The following is an 18,792-nucleotide window of genomic DNA, read 5'->3' as shown; positions in this document are numbered from 1 at the left end:
AACACAAAGGAAACAATGCTAGGATTTAAAGTTGGCTTTATATACTTTTATTATTGTTTCTATACACCAGGCAAATACTTTGTTGAGCTTCTTTCCTGCAGTTTCTAAGCAAAATGTAGTCAAAACCAAAATGGTAGAAGCTCACTTTTTTGGATTGATTGATTTTTAGCAATCTCATCTGGTTATCCCCTATGTAATATGAAGGTCATTCCTATTTCCTAAAAAATACAGGTAATGGTCTCATGGTTTCCTGAGTTGGAGCCCCGCATCCGGCTCTGCACTGACTGTGCAGTCTACTTGGGATTCTCTCTCTCTCTCTCTCTCTCTCTCTCTCTCTCTGCCTCTTGCCTCTCCGCCACTCTGCTGTCTCTCTCTCAAAATACATAAAAACTTAAAAAAAAAAAAAAGGCTTGATTTTTAGGCATAAGGACGTGTCTGCCTCTTTGCAAGAAAAGTGATATTCCTTAGGTCCTATGAAGTTTAGGTTTAGAAAAATTTAAGTACATTGTGTGCCAAAAAGTGCATCTTTGGTGTCTGATTTTTTACCCCCTCAATTTTACACACTATGTAGAGGATTTAAAAACACCTCAGCAAGTTCGAACCTCTGTTTGGTCTCTGAAAGCAGGGGAGGAAATTCAAAAGCTATTTACTTGTCTCTCCACCAGAGGTTGAAAGGGTCACCTAAGTAACAGCGGTGGCACTTGGTGCTGCAAGCCTCTGCAAGAGGAGGGAGGCCACTGAAGCCCCGCACTACACCCTGCCTTCTGAGCAACGTCTCTCCAGGAAAGGATACGAAATAAAACATTTCTTTCCCACAGAAGTGTTACCCAAAGGAAGGGCAAGGAGTGAGTGCCTGGTTTCTGCAGCGGTACCTAAGAGTCTGAAAAAAAGTGCATGCAAATTCCAACTTTCAGAATAGTTTCAGCACTATACAATTAAACATTTTGTTATTTTCCTTTTCTGATTGTTTTGTTTTATTTTTCCTGTTAAAAGCTATCTCAATATTACGTGCCTGTGAACGCCAAATTACTACTTCCATATGAAGGACTTTCTGAACCACAACACCTAGCCGAGTTTCCGTAGTGTAGTGGTTATCACGTTCGCCTAACACGCGAAAGGTCCCCGGTTCGAAACCGGGCGGAAACAGCTTCTTTTTTTTTTTTTTTTTTTTTTTTTTCTTTCTTTTTCTACAGGGTTCCCCCGAAACGGAGCCATGTGGTTTTCACCAATTATTCCAGACTTTTAAAATGCATTCTTAATAGCAACTTACTGAACAGTGAGAATTTAAACTTTCACCCTGGTTATGTTATTCAGCAAATGTTTTTATTGACAGCTTGCCATGTGAAGTGCTTCAAAAAAAAAAAAAAATTCAAATCACAACCTACTACTTAAAAATAATGTAACATACAGCCTAGAGAGGAGCTCAAACACAGCGGTAAAACTGTTAGCCTTGTTGCTTCCTAAGCACCTTTTGTGTTACAAGTCATGTGGTTTTCCATTAGTTTTCCCCTTCAGACTGCAAATTCCTCATTGCCGGGAGACCATGTTTTAGTCTTATTTTATACATACTTAGTGTCGTGCTTAACACCTGGTAGAGACTCATATTTCTGAATGAACTACCGAAAAGGGTTTCAACAAAATATAAAAGTGGAATCAGAAAGGTGTAATCTAGAGCCAGCCTCAACTTTTCCCCTTATAAACTTTATGGTAGTGGCTTTATTCACAAATATGTTTCTTACCGCCTAGAGAAAAGAAGTTAAAGAGCAAACAGTGTCCTTGAAAAAAATCTCAGAAGAAATGGGTAAATTCCAGTTGAGACTGTCTTTTAAAATGAAGTCATGAGTAAATAGTCTATGGTCCTGACACATCTTTAACAAGAATAAATGTAGTTCTGGTTTTCTTCGAACTATGGTATCCGTAAGTACTAGGGGAAAATTCACCCTACAATATCAACACGACTTATCCTACTGTTTCTATGCCTCTTGTATGTTACACAGATAACTGGCATCCTTTTCCTTCACTGTACAAAATCTGAATTCGATGTAAATTATTACGTTAAAATATTCCTGGCCCAGACGCAGAACCTTTTGCGGTATAAAGCCCACCTTCCTGCAATGTTGCGTGTGCCCAGGTGCCCTACTGCTTTGCCCCGCTTTCTTGCATCTCAGACTTTTAACACCAGGTAAGGATATCCTGAAACCTAAGCTACAGTTGGCTGATGCAAACACAATTCAGGGTTCTCAAGAGCTTTCGGGTACATAAACTGAAAAGGAGTGACCAGTCTCAGTTCAAAAATCCTCTATGGCCAGGAGCCTAAGTACACAAAGCAGCTGTTCCCACTCTCGGGGGTCCCGAGGAAGGAGAGGATGATGGGAGAAACCAAGAAACTACAAGCCCCAGCATGCAGTGTGCAATCTGGCTCCCGGAAAGAGGACTTTCGGGCGGTGCTGCCCGACCTCGGCCCTGAACGAGAGATGCTGACTATCGGCCGACCAGAATGTTTAGAATGAGGAAGACAAGCGGGTCGCTGCGAATGAACCCTTAAGTCCCGTATCCATGACGTTCACAGTTTCGCTGGAGACCCTGGTATGCAGGAGAGCGAAATCTCTGCGGGCTAGCCCGGTCCGTCCTCGCCGGTACCAGACCTCCACGGTCCCAGAGCCTCCAGCGTTTCCTCTGGACGCCCGGGCCGGATATGATGTCTCCGTAGAGGAAGAAGGAAGAGGCGGAGCGGGGAGCGGTGACGTCCTTCCAAGATGGCGGAGAGAGCGTGAAGAAACTGTTGCCCCTTGATTTGCTCTAGGTGAGTCTTTCTTCACGCCCCAGCTTGTCAATCCTGCTTTCTCCGGACGCGGCGTCAGGAGTGAGCAGACTTCATGGAGTTTGAATTCAGGTCGAGGCGAAGATATTAACATGGAAAGCTTGGGCGAGGCAGCCCCGGTGTTGGCTTTGGCCACAACCTCTGCTGTGGGAACCCGAGGCAGTCGTGGGAGCTGGCCGAAGGGCAGTGCGGCAGAAGCCGGGAGAGACTGGCTTTGGTTGTCACTCTCCGTTGCCGTCGGGAGGGGGATGAGAGGGGGTGTGGCCTCCTCCGGGCGAGTGACGGAACCTTGACAACTCTGGCTCTCTGCTCCTCCGCCTCCTGGGCACCCGCCCCGCGTTTTGAAGCAACTGTGTGCACCACGGAAAACTAACAGGTTGTGGGGATTTGAGAGCGGTTTTAAAGAACTCATACTGTGTTTTTTCCCTCATCTGTCCAAAGGAGTCATTTCTTAGTGGTTTGTTAATTTTTTCCCCAACACATGCATGCGTACTGAGCTTGGAAGTCTGGAGGTTCAACTGCTGCAAAGCGTGAAATCTTGCGGTGCTTTTTTTCAGCTCGTGGAAGTGTTTTCACGTATCGCCGTATATTGATGTGTCCAAACGATTGTGTTAGTTGGCCAAAGATAGGCACTTAACCTTCAGCATTTTTAACTAATCTGTTTGATAAGAATTTTCTGTGGGGGCAAATGAGGACTGACTTTATTCTTGTTCATGTTCTATGTCCCTTCTCCCCTTACCAATTGCTTGGGTGAAACGTTTGATGAAAACTTAGGGTTACTGACTTACTGTCTCTTTTTGTCTTTTAGAACAAGGGTAAAATTCCATTCTGATCTCAAAATGCAGTATTCGCACCACTGTGAGCACCTTTTAGAGAGACTGAACAAACAGCGGGAAGCAGGTTTTCTTTGTGACTGCACCGTAGTGATTGGGGAATTCCAGTTTAAAGCTCATAGAAATGTCCTTGCCTCATTTAGTGAGTATTTTGGTGCGATCTACAGAAGCACTTCTGAGAACAATGTCTTCCTTGATCAGAGTCAAGTGAAGGCTGATGGATTTCAGAAACTGTTGGAGTTTATATACACAGGAACTTTAAATCTTGACAGGTAAAGTACACATTTCGTTTTCATTTCTAAAAGCTAGTCAACGGTCTTTAGAGCTAAAGTATATTTGTAGCTTTTCCATTCAGTCCCTTAACTTCATATATTGCTGTGCACAATGCTATTGTTGTTTTTGATAAAGATGTCAGTATTACTGATTTGGGATGAACAGACTACATTTCTTAAGCGCAAAAAGCACAGATGCTAATTAGATTAAAGCCTTTTTTCTGACACATTTGATTTACGTGCTGAAGCAAAACCTGCAATTTCAGTTATGGAAACTTGAAGATCATACATAATCAATTCTAAGTGAATTCCAGTTTCCTTGGTCTTTATATTCCTCTGATCTTCTCTCTTCCTCACTCTGTCCCCTACCTCTTAACGTGCTTGAGGTAGTAGGGGGGTGTGGATGAAGAAGGATGATCCTCTGTGTTCATTTCATGTATTCCCATTTCTAACCATAGATAGCAATGTGCAGGACCTCTTCCTGATCTTGATTCAAGAAAATAATTTCCTTGGAGTGTAAATGGCAGTGACTCCTGTTACCTCTGTAAAGCTATTAGTACTAATGCTTACACCAGATCCAAGGTGCTAGAATGCTTCTCTGAAATGCTTAATGCTGTCACTCCACTAACGGGAAGTAGGTTCTGAGGAATTTAATAATGCAGTCACTTGTGTCTCCCATGCATAGTGGACTGTATAATTAATTTAATCCTGATGAATTTACTAGTTGTGGAGGGAAACGTAGAGAGGAAAAAAGGAAAGCGAAACCAATCAAATTACTCCTGTCTTCTTTCCTCCATCTCTTATGGAAGTCATAATCTGACATAAACAGGTATGCTCTTTAGAATTAGATCTAGCTGGTCAGTCACTGTATGTCTTTGAGCAACATGCAACCTCTGAGGGCCTCAGTTTCCCCATCTGTAAAAATGAGATTGTAGTAACTCCCTTGGTATTAGTGTGAAGATCAAGGATTTACTTGAAGGCCTGCTTCCCATTGAACATTAGTTTCATTTATTTTCTCTCTTCTACTCTCCTCTCTCCCTTTAACTCCACAATTTTTGGAGAAAAATAGGAAAGAAACAAAAAGGAAACACCTGAAATTTTGCCGTCCACTGATAATCACTATTAACACTTTGATAAAAATCTTTCATTTTCCAGATGATCTCTATATATACACATAGATATTAAGCAGAATCCTTCTCTCTGTTTTACATTGCAACTTATTGTGGAAATATACTTCTTTAAAAAGCTAGAATCAAAATGTTCCTTAATTCTTTTGAAAAGGAGACACACTATTTTTGAATTATTTTTAAATTTTAACCTAATGAGATCTTCAAGTCAGTTCTCTGTGGGTTGATTAAAGGAACACATTAATCTACATGACAAATTATTTAAATTTACTGAATAGTTGACTCTACAGGTGCCTCATCTAAATATTTAGAGCACATTATGTAAAATAACCACAAAACCAGTGAATTTTGCTTGATCTTCAATTTAATAGTTTCCCTTTCTCAATTAACTTTTCCAAATAATCTTGAATTGATTTGAACACACTGAAGAGCAGCTTACTTTGAGCCTTCATGCAAAGCACCAGTGTGAAAAAGAGCCAGATTTTTGTTCAGTCTTTTTTGATACATACCTTTCCTGGGAACTAGTTGTTTGAGCCCCACCACAAATGTGAGAAGACTTACATCAAAAGTAGAAAGTGTATAATTTAGTGATTACACTTAGTGAAGAAAGCAAAATAATAGAGAATTAAGTGAACTCAGGAGCCAGATTACCTTGGTCAAATCTTATTCTAACCTCTGTGATCTTGGATGAATTACTTAATGTCTTTGTACATCTGAGCCTTCATTTGTACGTAAAATGGGATTATTACAGATTGCAGAGACCTGTCTTGAGGATTAAATAAACCATTCATGTAAAGCATTTAGCCACATACCTTGTAGCATGTAATTAAATGACTTTCAGTGACTGTTCAAAAGATGAAAGCAGGTTTGCAAGCACTGTAACTTCATGCTTGTAAACAAAAGCAGATTAGTCATTGGTGTAAGCAACTGCTGATTGGTTCTCTTAACTGTAACTGAGATTATAGTTTGTTTATGAAATAGATGAATAATTGGTATGAAATACTGTGTCAGTACCGAACAATTAGTGTGCATCTCAGTGCTAGTTTATATTGGTCTTAAAGGCTACCAGACCTTGTTATATGTTTGGTAGTTCACTGTATGGATCACTAAGCACAATTATAATTTGAGACCTAAGTATAATGAGTGATAAATTTGGTTTCATTCTAGTGCTCTCATTTATTGTAATAATAATAGACTATAACAAAATTAATAAAAATGCTTAAGGACAAAGGTAACGTTTTTAGAAAGTGACAGTGTTACCGTATGCATGCTAAAAATATTTTGTATAAAAGATGAACAAGATTGTGTTTATATTTGGGCTATTTGTGTTATATCTTTGCAAATATAGAATTAACTTCATTACAAAGATCATCCGTTATGTATTCCAAAATTATAGCTAAGGGACATAAGAAATCTTTAATATTTTCTTATCTAGGGGAAAGACTCCATTTGCAAATAGATTATATTCTTAGAGTTTATTTATACTATATTTAGGAACTTTAGGTATATTTTCCTAGAGAATAAAATGTTCCCTAAACTTGTGATTAGGTTTCCAAACGGGCCTATAAATCTGTTTATAATGAGCTGAGAAAATAACTCTGTGTATAATAAAAGGCAATTTTTTAAAAGCCAATGGAAAACTAAATTTAAAAAGAGGAAACATACAGGTGCCACTTGAGGTAAAGAAGTTTTCATCAGTTGATGAGAAAATGGATAGAGATCTGTAAATACTGTAGTATACTTTCAAAGACCTGAGTGGTTCATGAGCTAGTTAATGTTTAATTTCATTTCAAATTTTACTCTTCTTAAAAAAAAATAAAGATATATTAATAGCACTATAATTGTATTATCAGCTATGACTAAAACTTTTTTCTGGCTCATATAATCATGTGGGAAAAAGGAAAAGATTTTTTAAAATTTTTTCTGAAGAATTAAATAATATTTGGGGAAAAGAGCAGGAAGATTACTTGAAGGGTGTGTGTGTGTGTGTGTGTGTGTGTGTGTGTATCCATCCATCCATCCTCAGATAATTATAAAAGGGTCCTATTTTCATGTTAATACCAACTCAACTCTCAGATTTTATAGCTAAGAAAAGCAGAGTGCCAACAGGTGCTGACTTACCCTAATTAGCTCACCTAGTAATGCCAGAGCCAGTGCTAGAGTAATAAAACAATTTTTCACCACATTGTAAACTTTTGGAGTGCAGGGACTATTTCTTATTTCTTAATACCCCTCTTAGTGTACCACACATGGTATATGCTCAGTAAATACTGACTAGAATGTTGAACAGGGTGAACTTAAGTCTTTCTATATAGTTCTAATAATGACAGACTCTCCAACTAACATGGGTTGAGTATCACACACAGGTGGGAGGGTTGTTAGAGCTTTCTGAAACCTTGTTCCATTGAAGTGTAATCAGTAAACCAGCAGCACTGGCATCACCAGCAACTGTGTTAGAAATGCAGACACTTGGGTCCCGTCACAGATCTACTGAACCTGAATCCTCATTTAACAAGATACCTGGGTGACTCACATGCACGGGAAAGTTTGAGAAGCACCGTTAAAGTCCCTCACAGGGGAGCAGAGGAAGGTAGGAAACAATTTTTTAGACTCTTGCTGTTGCCAATCCCAGAAAAGGTAGTTGCTATCTGAATAGGCCTCAGAATGAATGGGAGGAGGCAGTAAGTTGCCAACAGCTACTTTTGTGTTCCAAGTGTTTTTTAAAACACACAGAAATTTTAACATTTTCTTATAGTGGTACATTTGTAGTTATGAGTAACCATTATTTTTCATCTTTTGAAGTTCTGTAAAACTGGAGATTTTTGCCTAAAGATTATTCTGAACGAGTGAATGAATTTTTGTAAATTTATTCTTTTAGTTATGCCTTTTTCATCATTCTGCTTCGTTAGGTCTTTAAAAGACATTGAAATATATGTGCAGCTCTGTTTCACAAATAGTTTTTATTTGTTCAGAATATTGTCATTTAGCCTTGTTTCCTTACAGTTGGAATGTTAAAGAAATTCATCAGGCTGCTGACTATCTCAAAGTGGAAGAGGTGGTCACTAAATGTAAAATAAAGATGGAAGATTTTGCTTTTATTGCTAATCCCTCTTCTACAGAGATATCTAGTATTACTGGAAACATTGAATTGAATCAACAGACTTGTCTCCTTACTCTACGGGATTATAACAGTCGGGAAAAATCAGAAGTGTCTACAGATTTAGTTCAGGCAAATCCTAAACAAGGGGCTTTAGCAAAGAAGTCATCTCAAACGAAAAAGAAGAAGAAGGCCTTCAACTCCCAGAAAACAGGACAGAATAAAACAGTGCAATATCCCAGTGACATTTTAGAGAATGCATCTGTTGAATTATTCTTAGATGCAAATAAATTGTCCAGTCCTGTAATAGAACAAGTTGCACAAAGAAATGATAATTCAGAACTCGAGTTGACATCAGTTGTGGAAAATACTTTTCCAGCACAAGATATTGTGCAAACTGTTACAGTGAAACGGAAACGTGGAAAATCACAGCCAAACTGTGCTCTGAAAGAACATTCTATGTCTAATATAGCCAGTGTCAAGAATTCTTATGAGCTGGAGAGCTCTGGGGAAGAGCTGGATCAGAGGTATTCCAAGGCCAAGCCAATGTGTAACACATGTGGGAAAGTGTTTTCAGAAGCCAGCAGCTTGAGAAGGCACATGAGAATACATAAAGGAGTTAAACCTTATGTCTGCCACTTGTGTGGAAAGGCATTTACGCAATGTAACCAGCTGAAAACGCATGTAAGAACTCATACAGGTAAGACTGGTTTGTGGGAGATATAATTGCTTTTATACTGTGACTGAAATAATATTTTTGTACAGTACATATTAATATACAGTGTTGACTGTGACCAACATTTGGTATATACTTGTATTCACAAAAATATTTGTTTAGCATGTTAAGACTGTTGAAAATTTCTTTGTAATTGTGACCAAGTATTTAATGGCTATTTTGTTTTATTGCAGCTGATACTCTGAAGTCCTAATGTATGACCTGTGTATACCATTTTCAGTCATAGTTAAAATGAACATATACTTGATTCTAGCTTGCTAAGTATTTAACAGAGACAGAGATTAAGAGAACTGATAAAGGGGAAAAGTAATTACAACTCAGTACAGTTCTCAGATTTTGCCAATACATCTCACCTCCTGCTTCCTAATCTTTGTCAACTTCTGAACACATTTCTTAGCATTACATACACATTTCATTCTTCAGCCTCTGCATTTACTTTCGTTTGGTACACTTAGATATGTACCTTTTAAGATGCAGTATGTATTTCTTTCATTGACCACCTTTTCACTATTATGAATTGAGAAACACTGATTTCTTTTAATTCTATCAAGGTTTTGATAGTTGATCTGGAAGAAAGGTTCTGTTTGCTTTATTACTTCTAGCAGTTAACAATTTCCGAATACTGAAAATAGTACTGTTGATGAACTCTTCTGAAAGCCTATGTGGCTTAAGCAACTAAAACAATATCTCCTTTTAAATATAAATTTTATTTGCTTGTTCTTTTAGGTGAGAAGCCATACAAATGTGAATTGTGTGATAAAGGATTTGCTCAGAAATGCCAGCTAGTCTTCCATAGTCGTATGCATCATGGTGAGGAAAAACCCTATAAATGTGATGTATGCAATTTACAATTTGCAACTTCTAGCAATCTCAAGATTCATGCAAGGTAAAAAAAAAAAAAAAGTTGTTTGATCTTTGAGTCTGGCATTCACCTTAGTCTTATGAATAGACTACTGTGTTAGTATTTAAGACAGTAGAGTTCTAATTGTGGTTCTACCATTAAATTTTCTTAGCATAGTGAAGGAACTAGAGGAAGCCATGGTGGCTGGAGGGGAGTAAGTGAAGGAGAGAAATAAGATCAGAATGAGAAATAGGTGATATGATCTTGCTTGCATTTTTTTTTTTTTTATCTTGCTTACATTTTAAGGGGTGGCTCTGGCTGCTATATTGGAAAACAATTGTAACATTGCAAGAATGGAAGCAAAATTAACAGGAAGCTATAGATAAAATCCAAGTGAGAGTGATGATGATTTAGGCCACAGTGATGGCAATGGAAGAGATAAGTAGTGGTCAGATTCTGGACATATTTTTAAAGAATTTGCCGCAGATTGGATGTGGGGTATGATAGAAAAGAGGGTAGAATCAAAGATTCTGAGATTTATAGCCCGAGCATATGAAAAGATGGAATTACCATGAACTGAAATGGAAGAGAGTTGTGGATAGAGCAGTTTAAGAGGGCGTGTAGGCATTTTGAGCAGAGATCTGAATATGTTAAATTTGAGCTGTTAGTCATCTGAATGGAGATGTACCAATAGACAGTTGGTTATGTAAGTCTGTAATTCAGGGGGCTGGTTTGAGCTGAAGATACAAATTTGGGAGTCTTCAGCATATAGATAATATTTAAAGCTATAATACTGAATGAGGTCACCAAGAAAATGAATGTGGATAGAGAAGCAATCAAAAGGACTGAATCATGAGGCACTCTAATCTTAAAAAATTCTGGGAGATAGTCAAGAACCAGCAGAGGTGACTAGCCAATATATAGGAGGAAAACCAACAGTAGACTGCCCTGGAATCCAAGTGAAGGAAATTATTCCAGAAGAGAACAATCAGTTTTGTCAAATTTGGTGATAGAGAGGTGAAGATTGAGACTTAACTGTTGGATTTACCAAAGTGAGAGGTCAGCAGTGCTCTCAACAAAAGCAATGTTAGTTGTGACTAGTAGAGAAAAATTAAAGTAGAACAATTGGAGACTCAAATTTTTGATAAAGAGGAGCCAAGAAATGGAGGAGCAAGAGAGGTCAAGGTTTTTTTGTTTTGTTTTGTTTTTATGTTTATTTTTGAGAGAGAGAGAGAGAGAGAGAGAGAGAGCGCGCCAAAGAGAGAGCCAGAGTGTGAGCAGGGGAGGGGCAGGGAGAGAGGGAGACACAGAATCGAAAGCTGGCTCCAGGCTCTGAGCTGTCAGCACAGAGCCCGACACAGGGCTTGAACCCGCTAACCACTAGATCATGACCTGAGCCAAAGTCCGATGCTTGACTGACTGAACCACTTAGGTGGCCCAAAGGGTCTTTTTTTAAAGATCAGAGACAGCAGTATATTTGTATGGGAAAAAGGAACTGTGGAGGAAATTATAGGAGTGTTACCAATGAGTAGGAAAGAGATAATATCTTAAGTATGCAAATGGGAGTGTTTGGATTCAGATGAATTGTCACCCTCATGTTAGAGTTAATGAGAAGAATAACAGATACATAGGTACAGATGCCTATAGGTGGAAGGTTGGGATGGTAGAAATTTTCTTCTGATTGCTTAAATTTTTCTCAGTAAAACAGGAAGCAAGGACATCAGCTAAAGATAAGGATGGATGAGGAGTTGCTGGAGGTTTAAGGAAAGAGTTTTAAAGAGTGAGTGAATGGACAAGTGAAAATAATTGCCTGCGGTATTAGGGACACACTTGACAACCATATAAAGATGACGGCAAAATTTTTTTAACTTACCTTAGAACTAATGTTTTGATAACATTATGCCAAAACATTTATTTTTGATTTGTATACATTGAAACTGTTGATTTTAAATATATATTCTTGGTCTGTTAATATGAAATACTACATGAAAAATTGTATAAAAAATGCTTATTATATAGATTGGATCCAAATTGTTTTACTTACCACTATATAACTTTATTTATTTACTAATAGGAAGCATAGTGGAGAGAAGCCATATGTCTGTGATAGGTGTGGACAGAGATTTGCTCAAGCCAGCACATTGACCTATCATGTTCGTAGGCATACTGGAGAAAAGCCGTATGTGTGTGATACTTGTGGGAAGGCATTTGCTGTCTCTAGTTCTCTTATCACTCATTCTCGAAAACATACAGGTAAGAATTTGACAGAGATGTTTAAAATAAGGAAAGTTGTAAAAAGAAAGGGAAATTGAGCCCTTACAGAAAGTAGATTTTAGATTTTGTTGTATATCTGTTGTGTGTGTGCTTCTTGAAGCCTTTTGTGTTTGTGGTTTTCACATAAATATTAACTATAAAAGCAGACTTATTTTCTAAGATAGTACACAGTGGATGGAATTTTTTAATTATGTAACTATATACATTAAAAATCAGGTAATTTTGATGGTATATAAACTTGAGTTGAAATGTATTTTATGACCTTAGAAAAACCCCCTTAGCCTCTTGTTTCACTTCCCTTGGATAAAACAGTAGAGTGAAATTAAGGGGTGAAAGTGGGTTTAGGTAGAACATTGATTTTTATGACTTTTTAGGACTTTTCCTATGTAGACATTCTGAGATTCACAAATTAAACAGCTACTTCAAGTGCAAAATACCAGTTTTGAAGCACGTTGTACTCAAAGATTTTCAGTTTTGATAGAGTACCTCTTAAAATAGATCTTTCCTAAATAATTTCATTCCTCTTAATAATATAGTAGATAGCAAGAACTAAAGTCCTGGATTGATGAATTTTTAATCACGTTTGTAATCATAAAAATTGAACTTCTTGCCCAACTCTAGTCTACTAGAAGGATGTTTGCAGAAAGTTTTATTATATGAAAAGCATCAGGTTACATGAGCAGTGTAATTACTAATCTTCTAAGTTGGATCACACTGAAGATACCTCTAAAATACAATATAAAGAGGTTTTAATTCAGTATTTTAGAACAGGTTACTTTAGATTATTGTAATTGATAAAATATTATATTGGTATAGTACACCACTTCGCTATCTTTTATTTTCCATCTAGGTGAAAAACCATACATATGTGGTATTTGTGGGAAAAGTTTTATTTCCTCAGGAGAGCTCAACAAACACTTTCGATCCCATACAGGTCTGTGTTTAGGGAGAACGTATTATTTTTTGTTCTCTCTAATTTCTTTTTATGTAAACCTTGACTTTTAAACCATTATGGACTATATGGTTTCTAGTCGTACTCTACCTATAGCAATATTTTAATGTATAACTATCAACTTTCTATTTGCTTTGTTTCTTTAGTTATTTGGAGTAGTGTTAATTAAGTTGGGTCTAGAATTGTATAGATTTTCTAAAAAATATGCCAGATAATAATAGTTTTTAGATGACTTAGATTAAATTGCAAAGATGTACCAAGAAATGAAAAGGAATATATAATACCAAGATAATACTAGATTTTCTTATCAAGTAGTGTTCAGTAAGCAAGTTTTTAGAATGAATGTTAGAATTGACATGTTTCTTGTAAGAGTATTGTATAATATGAAGAAAATATGGAACAAAAAAAAATTAAAACAAGGGAAAATGCCACTTTGAAGATGGACTCTTTTCATTTTCTTTGTCATTTTAAAAATTATTTCTCGCTATTCCTATCTAGAATACTATGAGCCCCTAGTAGACATTTAATAAATTTATTGGCGGCTTCTTTACTCTTAGGCTTCATAGTTTGTAAAGCATTGAACACTTCTTATTCAAAGGAATTATAATTTTGTAGCATTTTATTCTGTCACTGTTTGTACAGGATTTTCTAATTTGTAGGCTGCCAGAAAGCAGAAATACTTAACATTTTCCCCCAGCTGTTCCTCTTAGTATCTGGCATATAACTGGCACTCACTAAATGTCTAATAGTAATAAGAGTAAGTTAAATTTCTCTTAACAAAAGGGCTCAATTTTTCCTGAAATGGGGATGCTTAGTATAACAGAACGCCTAATGTGTATGGAAGTTTTTGTTTGACTATATTATAACCACGTGACTAAATGGTAATTTGAAACTAAACTTAAACAGTACAGTAATGTTTACACTGCATTCGAAAACATTGATATTTTTGTCTTAGTTTCAAAAATACTGAGTTTAAACTTTTTAACTTGCTTTTCAGGAGAAAGGCCATTTATCTGCGAATTATGTGGAAATTCTTACACAGATATTAAAAATTTAAAGAAGCACAAAACAAAAGTCCATTCCGGTAAATGTTTGTGTTTTTTTTTAAATTTAGGGCTCTCATAATGGTGCTACTCCCAAAATGTTGAGATGCACATTATAACAATTTAAATTAGATACATATTTTTAAAAACTAGATAAATACGTATTAGGAAGGTAGCTTTATAATTTGTAGATAAGTTCACTAGAAATTTCTTTCCATATTGACCGTCTAATAAACAGTACTTGAAATATTTCCTCTTTTAAAAACCTGATTTATGAAGTTACAAGAAAGAAAGAATATATAAACAAAACGTGTATCACTATTCTCCAGACTGGAGTCTGGGTTACCTGGGGATTAGTTATGCGACAAAAAGGGCATCATGAACACATGAATCCAGAAACATGTAAGAGGAAGTAGGGAAATGGGTAGCTCCAAACTGTTACATAAAAATGAAAAGCCAGACTATAAAATTTAAGTCTGTTGCTTAAAATGAATCCTTGAAAACGTTTCACTATGTTTGTCATAATTAAAAACAAAATACTAGGCTTCTTCAGTGTATAGAGATGTTAACAAGTCTTTGATAGTAAACAGCGACATCATAAGGATTAAGAAGTAACATATGAAAACTGCAATGTGAGTAATTCAACAAACGTTAAATGCCTCTGCCTCCAAAGTACACATAACTGCAGAATAATACGAAGTTGAAAAACGCACAGTCTTAGTCCTCAAAGAGTTTACAATCTGGTGTAGGAGACCAGAAATCTAAATATATAACTGTGATTACAAGACAAAATGTAGGGTATAGTAGAGACAGAAGTGCTAAAGAAGAGATTAAGTCCTTCTGAGGTGAGTATTGGAAAAACTTAATTCTAGGGAACTTGAAGGAGAGAGAGGGGTTCAGAGAATGGAGATGGGAAAAGGAGGGTTCCTCCCAGGCAGAGAGAATATTGTAAAGGGAGTCACCGGGATAAGGAAGTTCAGGTTGTATTGGCTGTTTGAACTGAAGAGTAGTTAGGCAAGAACAGAATTCTAGTTTTATGAAAGCAAATATGCAGTTTTATCTAATGAAACAGATTGAAATCATGTAAAAACTTTGGGGTGGCAGAAGCATGGTAAAGCTCATGGAAAATTTGAAGGCAAAAGTGTATCATAATCAGTGTGATAATTTATGCCCTTGAGCAGAATTTCTCACTTCTGAAAAATACACAAAAGTGCTGTATCTCTGAACTTGAACTCAGAGAATAGTATGAACTACTCATTAATACGTTCAGGGAACAAATCTGTTATGTGTATAGCACTATTATTAAGTACTTTAAAGGAATCAGAGAAGTATAATTTGACATTTACCCTTGAGGAGTTTACAGTCTGAGAGGCCATACCAGTATGAAGCAGAATGTTCAGTAGCAATAAGAGACAGATGTCACAAGGTAGTATACAAAAAATTGACAAGTGAGTGATAAAATAGGTAACAGCTCACCCTTATCTAGAACAGTTAAATCCCTTTTAAGTTCAACTTGGTGCTTAAACCTAAGCTTGAGGCCCATATTGGACTTGTGTAAATAATGAGGGTAAATCAGTATAAGAGAAACAGCATGGGGCGCCTGGGTGGCGCAGTCGGTTAAGCGTCCGACTTCAGCCAGGTCACGATCTTGCGGTCCGTGAGTTCGAGCCCCGCGTCAGGCTCTGGGCTGATGGCTCGGAGCCTGGAGCCTGTTTCCGATTCTGTGTCTCCCTCTCTCTCTGCCCCTCCCCCGTTCATGCTCTGTCTCTCTCTGTCCCAAAAATAAATAAAAAACATTGAAAAAAATTAAAAAAAAAAAAAGAAACAGCATGAGTAAAGCTGTGGAGGTTGGAATGTAAGTTCTGGGAATGGTAAGCAGATTTAGTCTATCTAAGAGTTTTTGTTTTGTTTCCAAAGATAGCATAAATTTCTTTCTCTTCTATTTCAGGTGCAGATAAACTTCTAGATTCTAGTATAGAGGATCATCCGTTGAATGAACAAGATTCTATACAAAAAAGTCCTTTATCAGAAACACTGGATGTGAAGCCTTCTGATATGACTTTACCACTATCTCTTCCGCTTGGAACTGAGGACCACCACATCCTTCTGCCTGTCACAGATAACCAGTCTCCTACATCAGATACGTTGTTGAGATCAACTGTGAATGGGTATTCGGAACCACAGTTGATTTTTTTACAGCAATTATACTGACTTTGTGAGGAATATGGAATTGCTAAGACGTCTTTGGTAGTAAACATAAACATCTCTGGTAAGGTGCATATATTCATATTAAATTAGCATTCATTTGAGTTGTGACCATTATTTTCCATTCAGCTGAAGTAAACACCTGATGCTGCATCATAACTGCAATGCTTGTTTTGATTTTTGGCTTCTATGCCTAGATTATAAACATGACATGTTAAGGAGTGAATTATACTGTAGTAGCACTATTTTGAATGGATGAGTTTTTTTCTCTTAGAGCTGCCTTAATTCATTTTTATTTTGCATTTTAAATTGCTTTTCATTTATTTAAGTGGAATCTTTCCATTTATATGAGTCAGTTTTGACCTGCGGGATTTTTTAGTTTTTTCCCCTCAAAATTTAAGCAAAATCTATGGTAGTATCAGGCCAATAGTGTTGCTGTTACCAAGCCCCATAGACCAGTACATAAACTATGGGGGGAAAGTGAATTTTCATTCTTCTACTTAAGAGAATTTAGGTACTGAATAAGAATTGTGCTGTTTCTCTATTAATATATTCCCTTGGAGGTAACTTTTCTAATGACACAAAAAGAAGTGTTTTTCTTAAAAGCTAGAAAACTGTATATACATTTTTGTTCATTTAGGCCTCAGAATTCTGGAGAAAAGCAGTGATCAGTACTTTTGAGTTATCCAAGACTACATTTATTTGCAAAATGAGTTTTAAATAGATCATTTGGTATCTTTATCGTAATAAAGACAGCTTCAAAATTTGATTCAGGTTATGTTTTAATAGGTTTCTAGATTACTGGAGATGAGGAAAATATGAATTTTGAAGATTTTTGATAAGCCTTGCTACACCTGTTACGCACTTTTTAAAATACTAAGTTCCAAAAAGAATTTTTTAAACGTAAACCTAATGCGTACGCTAAATCACTTGGCTTCTCAATTGACACATTGTAATTACATAAAGAACTAAGAAATTAGCTTCATTTATCAGTGAACATTTGACTTACCAGAAAGCCAGTTTGCTAAATATTTTACATTTTTCTGTAAGTTTTGAGTTTAAAATTTTATGAATCAAACCACAACATTTGGTTGTTGTCAGACTGCCTACAGTAGTCTGTCTTCTTCTTACTGAATGTAAAAAATTCAGTATCATTCTGATATTTACTTCCCCATCCCACTTTTCCCGCATAATTCATTTATATTACTGCCTGATCTTTGGACATTAGATTACCAGTTCCACAGAGTCAGTTCCTATGCTGCTGATCAAACACCATGGTGACATTATTTCTTATTTCTGCCATGCATTAGTTGTGGCTTATTTGTTTTCTGTAATAAAGTTAACGTGGGGTTTGGGGTTTTTTTGATATTGATTTCCTTAATTGAATTTTCTCTGGCATCCTAGTCAGAAGAACCAACTAGAAGAGGATGTAATGAGACTACTTAATTCTTGTACACTCTAGAGAGGCCACCGTTTCGCAGCACACTCACCATTTTCGCAGTAGTTTGCCACCAGTGGGACTGACTTCACAGTTTGAAATATTCCCTTTGTGTAATATACATCAAACTTAGGATTTAATTATTTATCTAAGAAATCTAATTATGCTTGTGTATTAATATGCTGGGTTTAAATACAATTTATAAAGTTATAAAATGTTCAACTAATCTATTCTGGCTTAAATTCAATAGGAATTTATTGGAATGTGAAGAAATTAAAGAAAATTAAAAGACAGCCTCTTTAAGAAGTCTGCTGAAATGGAGAGGTTATATTTAATTCACATCTTCATTAATCCAAGCATCTAAAGAATAAAATTTCAAAATGGCTACAGTGATGTCAAAATTTTATGAGAGCTGTAGTTACCAAATTTCTTCTAATAATGGTAATTAGCATTTTTTATAGATTAGTCCTCAGATTTATTATTTTTAATATTATTGGATTAGAATGGGTAAGGTTGATTTACTGTGTTTTTTTCTCCATCACATTATCTGCTTCATAACTAAAATACTTTCTTTTAAAATTGACATGTCTCGATGCTCTTCCAGAGTGACATGTGAGAAATCTTGAAGGCTGAGGTCCCTGTCTTGTCATTCTTCTCATAATGCTATACAATTTTTTATGATAATATGCTTATATTTTAGTTGTATCTGGTGTCATTTTAACACTCAATTACCGTTTAAATAAGTCTGGTTTTAAATATATTTGTTACAATGCAGTTTTGGGAAAGGTCTATTCTTAATATTATTACGTTTTTGAAAGTGTTTAGGATGTTGAAGCTCTCACTGAGAAATTATTTTCTAAAATAATTTTGTATGTATTAGATTATTCCTACTGTATTGTTAGATTTTAGACTTTTTAAAAAGAAACCATAGATTATATATAAATGATTTTTTGCTGTTTTTAAATGGTACTTGTTTTATGTTTAATTTCATAGGATAATTTTGATAGACAAATTTTAGAAAAAAAATTTTTTTAATGGTTCTGATGTTCTGTTGCAAAAGTAGTTTAGCACTTCTGTATGTTTCAGTTCTACAGAAATTGTACGAGTGAGAGTAGTTGAAATGTACATGTATAAAAACAATGTACATATACTT

At 36.1% G+C, this 18,792-nt stretch overlaps 1 protein-coding gene and 1 non-coding gene across 4 annotated transcripts; both read left to right on the top strand.

Annotated features, from left to right (window-relative positions):
* The first annotated feature begins 1,073 nt into the window (after positions 1 to 1,073).
* On the top strand, positions 1,074 to 1,146 carry TRNAV-AAC (transfer RNA valine (anticodon AAC)). Its single transcript has one exon. It is a non-coding gene; the product is annotated as a tRNA-Val (tRNA).
* Positions 1,147 to 2,428: 1,282 nt separating this feature from the next.
* Positions 2,429 to 18,603, top strand: MYNN (myoneurin). 3 transcript variants are annotated; one of them, XR_002077646.2, is made up of 9 exons: positions 2,432 to 2,803; positions 3,630 to 3,926; positions 8,057 to 8,850; positions 9,613 to 9,772; positions 11,802 to 11,980; positions 12,852 to 12,935; positions 13,951 to 14,037; positions 15,945 to 16,265; positions 17,890 to 18,603. XR_002077646.2 is itself a non-coding variant. In XM_019440530.2 (8 exons), the coding sequence occupies exons 2-8, from the start codon at positions 3,661 to 3,663 to the stop codon at positions 16,205 to 16,207; spliced, it is 1,833 nt and encodes a 610-aa protein (XP_019296075.1). In that variant the 5' UTR covers positions 2,432 to 2,803; positions 3,630 to 3,660; the 3' UTR covers positions 16,208 to 18,413. The 3 variants fall into 3 exon arrangements, 2 of the variants coding, with proteins under 2 accessions (XP_019296076.1, XP_019296075.1); XM_019440530.2 differs by having other exon boundaries at positions 15,945 to 18,413; XM_019440531.2 differs by lacking the exon at positions 12,852 to 12,935 and having other exon boundaries at positions 2,429 to 2,803; positions 15,945 to 18,413.
* Positions 18,604 to 18,792: the final 189 nt, after the last annotated feature.

This window comes from Panthera pardus, unplaced genomic scaffold (genome assembly GCF_024362965.1).
Source record: "Panthera pardus isolate Hobbes unplaced genomic scaffold, ASM2436296v1 HiC_scaffold_16, whole genome shotgun sequence".
Lineage (NCBI taxonomy): Eukaryota > Metazoa > Chordata > Mammalia > Carnivora > Felidae > Panthera > Panthera pardus.
The sequence above is the reverse complement of the archived record's forward strand: the minus strand, read 5'-3'. Positions and strand labels throughout refer to the sequence as shown.

Bases quoted from the DNA above. Each gene is read 5' to 3' on its own strand.
- MYNN (XM_019440530.2), top strand. From the start codon at position 3,661: ATGCAGTATTCGCACCACTGTGAGCACCTTTTAGAGAGACTGAACAAA. The intron at 3,927-8,056 runs GTAAAGTACACA...GTTTCCTTACAG, and splicing joins GGAACTTTAAATCTTGACAG to TTGGAATGTTAAAGAAATTC. The intron at 12,936-13,950 runs GTCTGTGTTTAG...CTTGCTTTTCAG, and splicing joins ACACTTTCGATCCCATACAG to GAGAAAGGCCATTTATCTGC.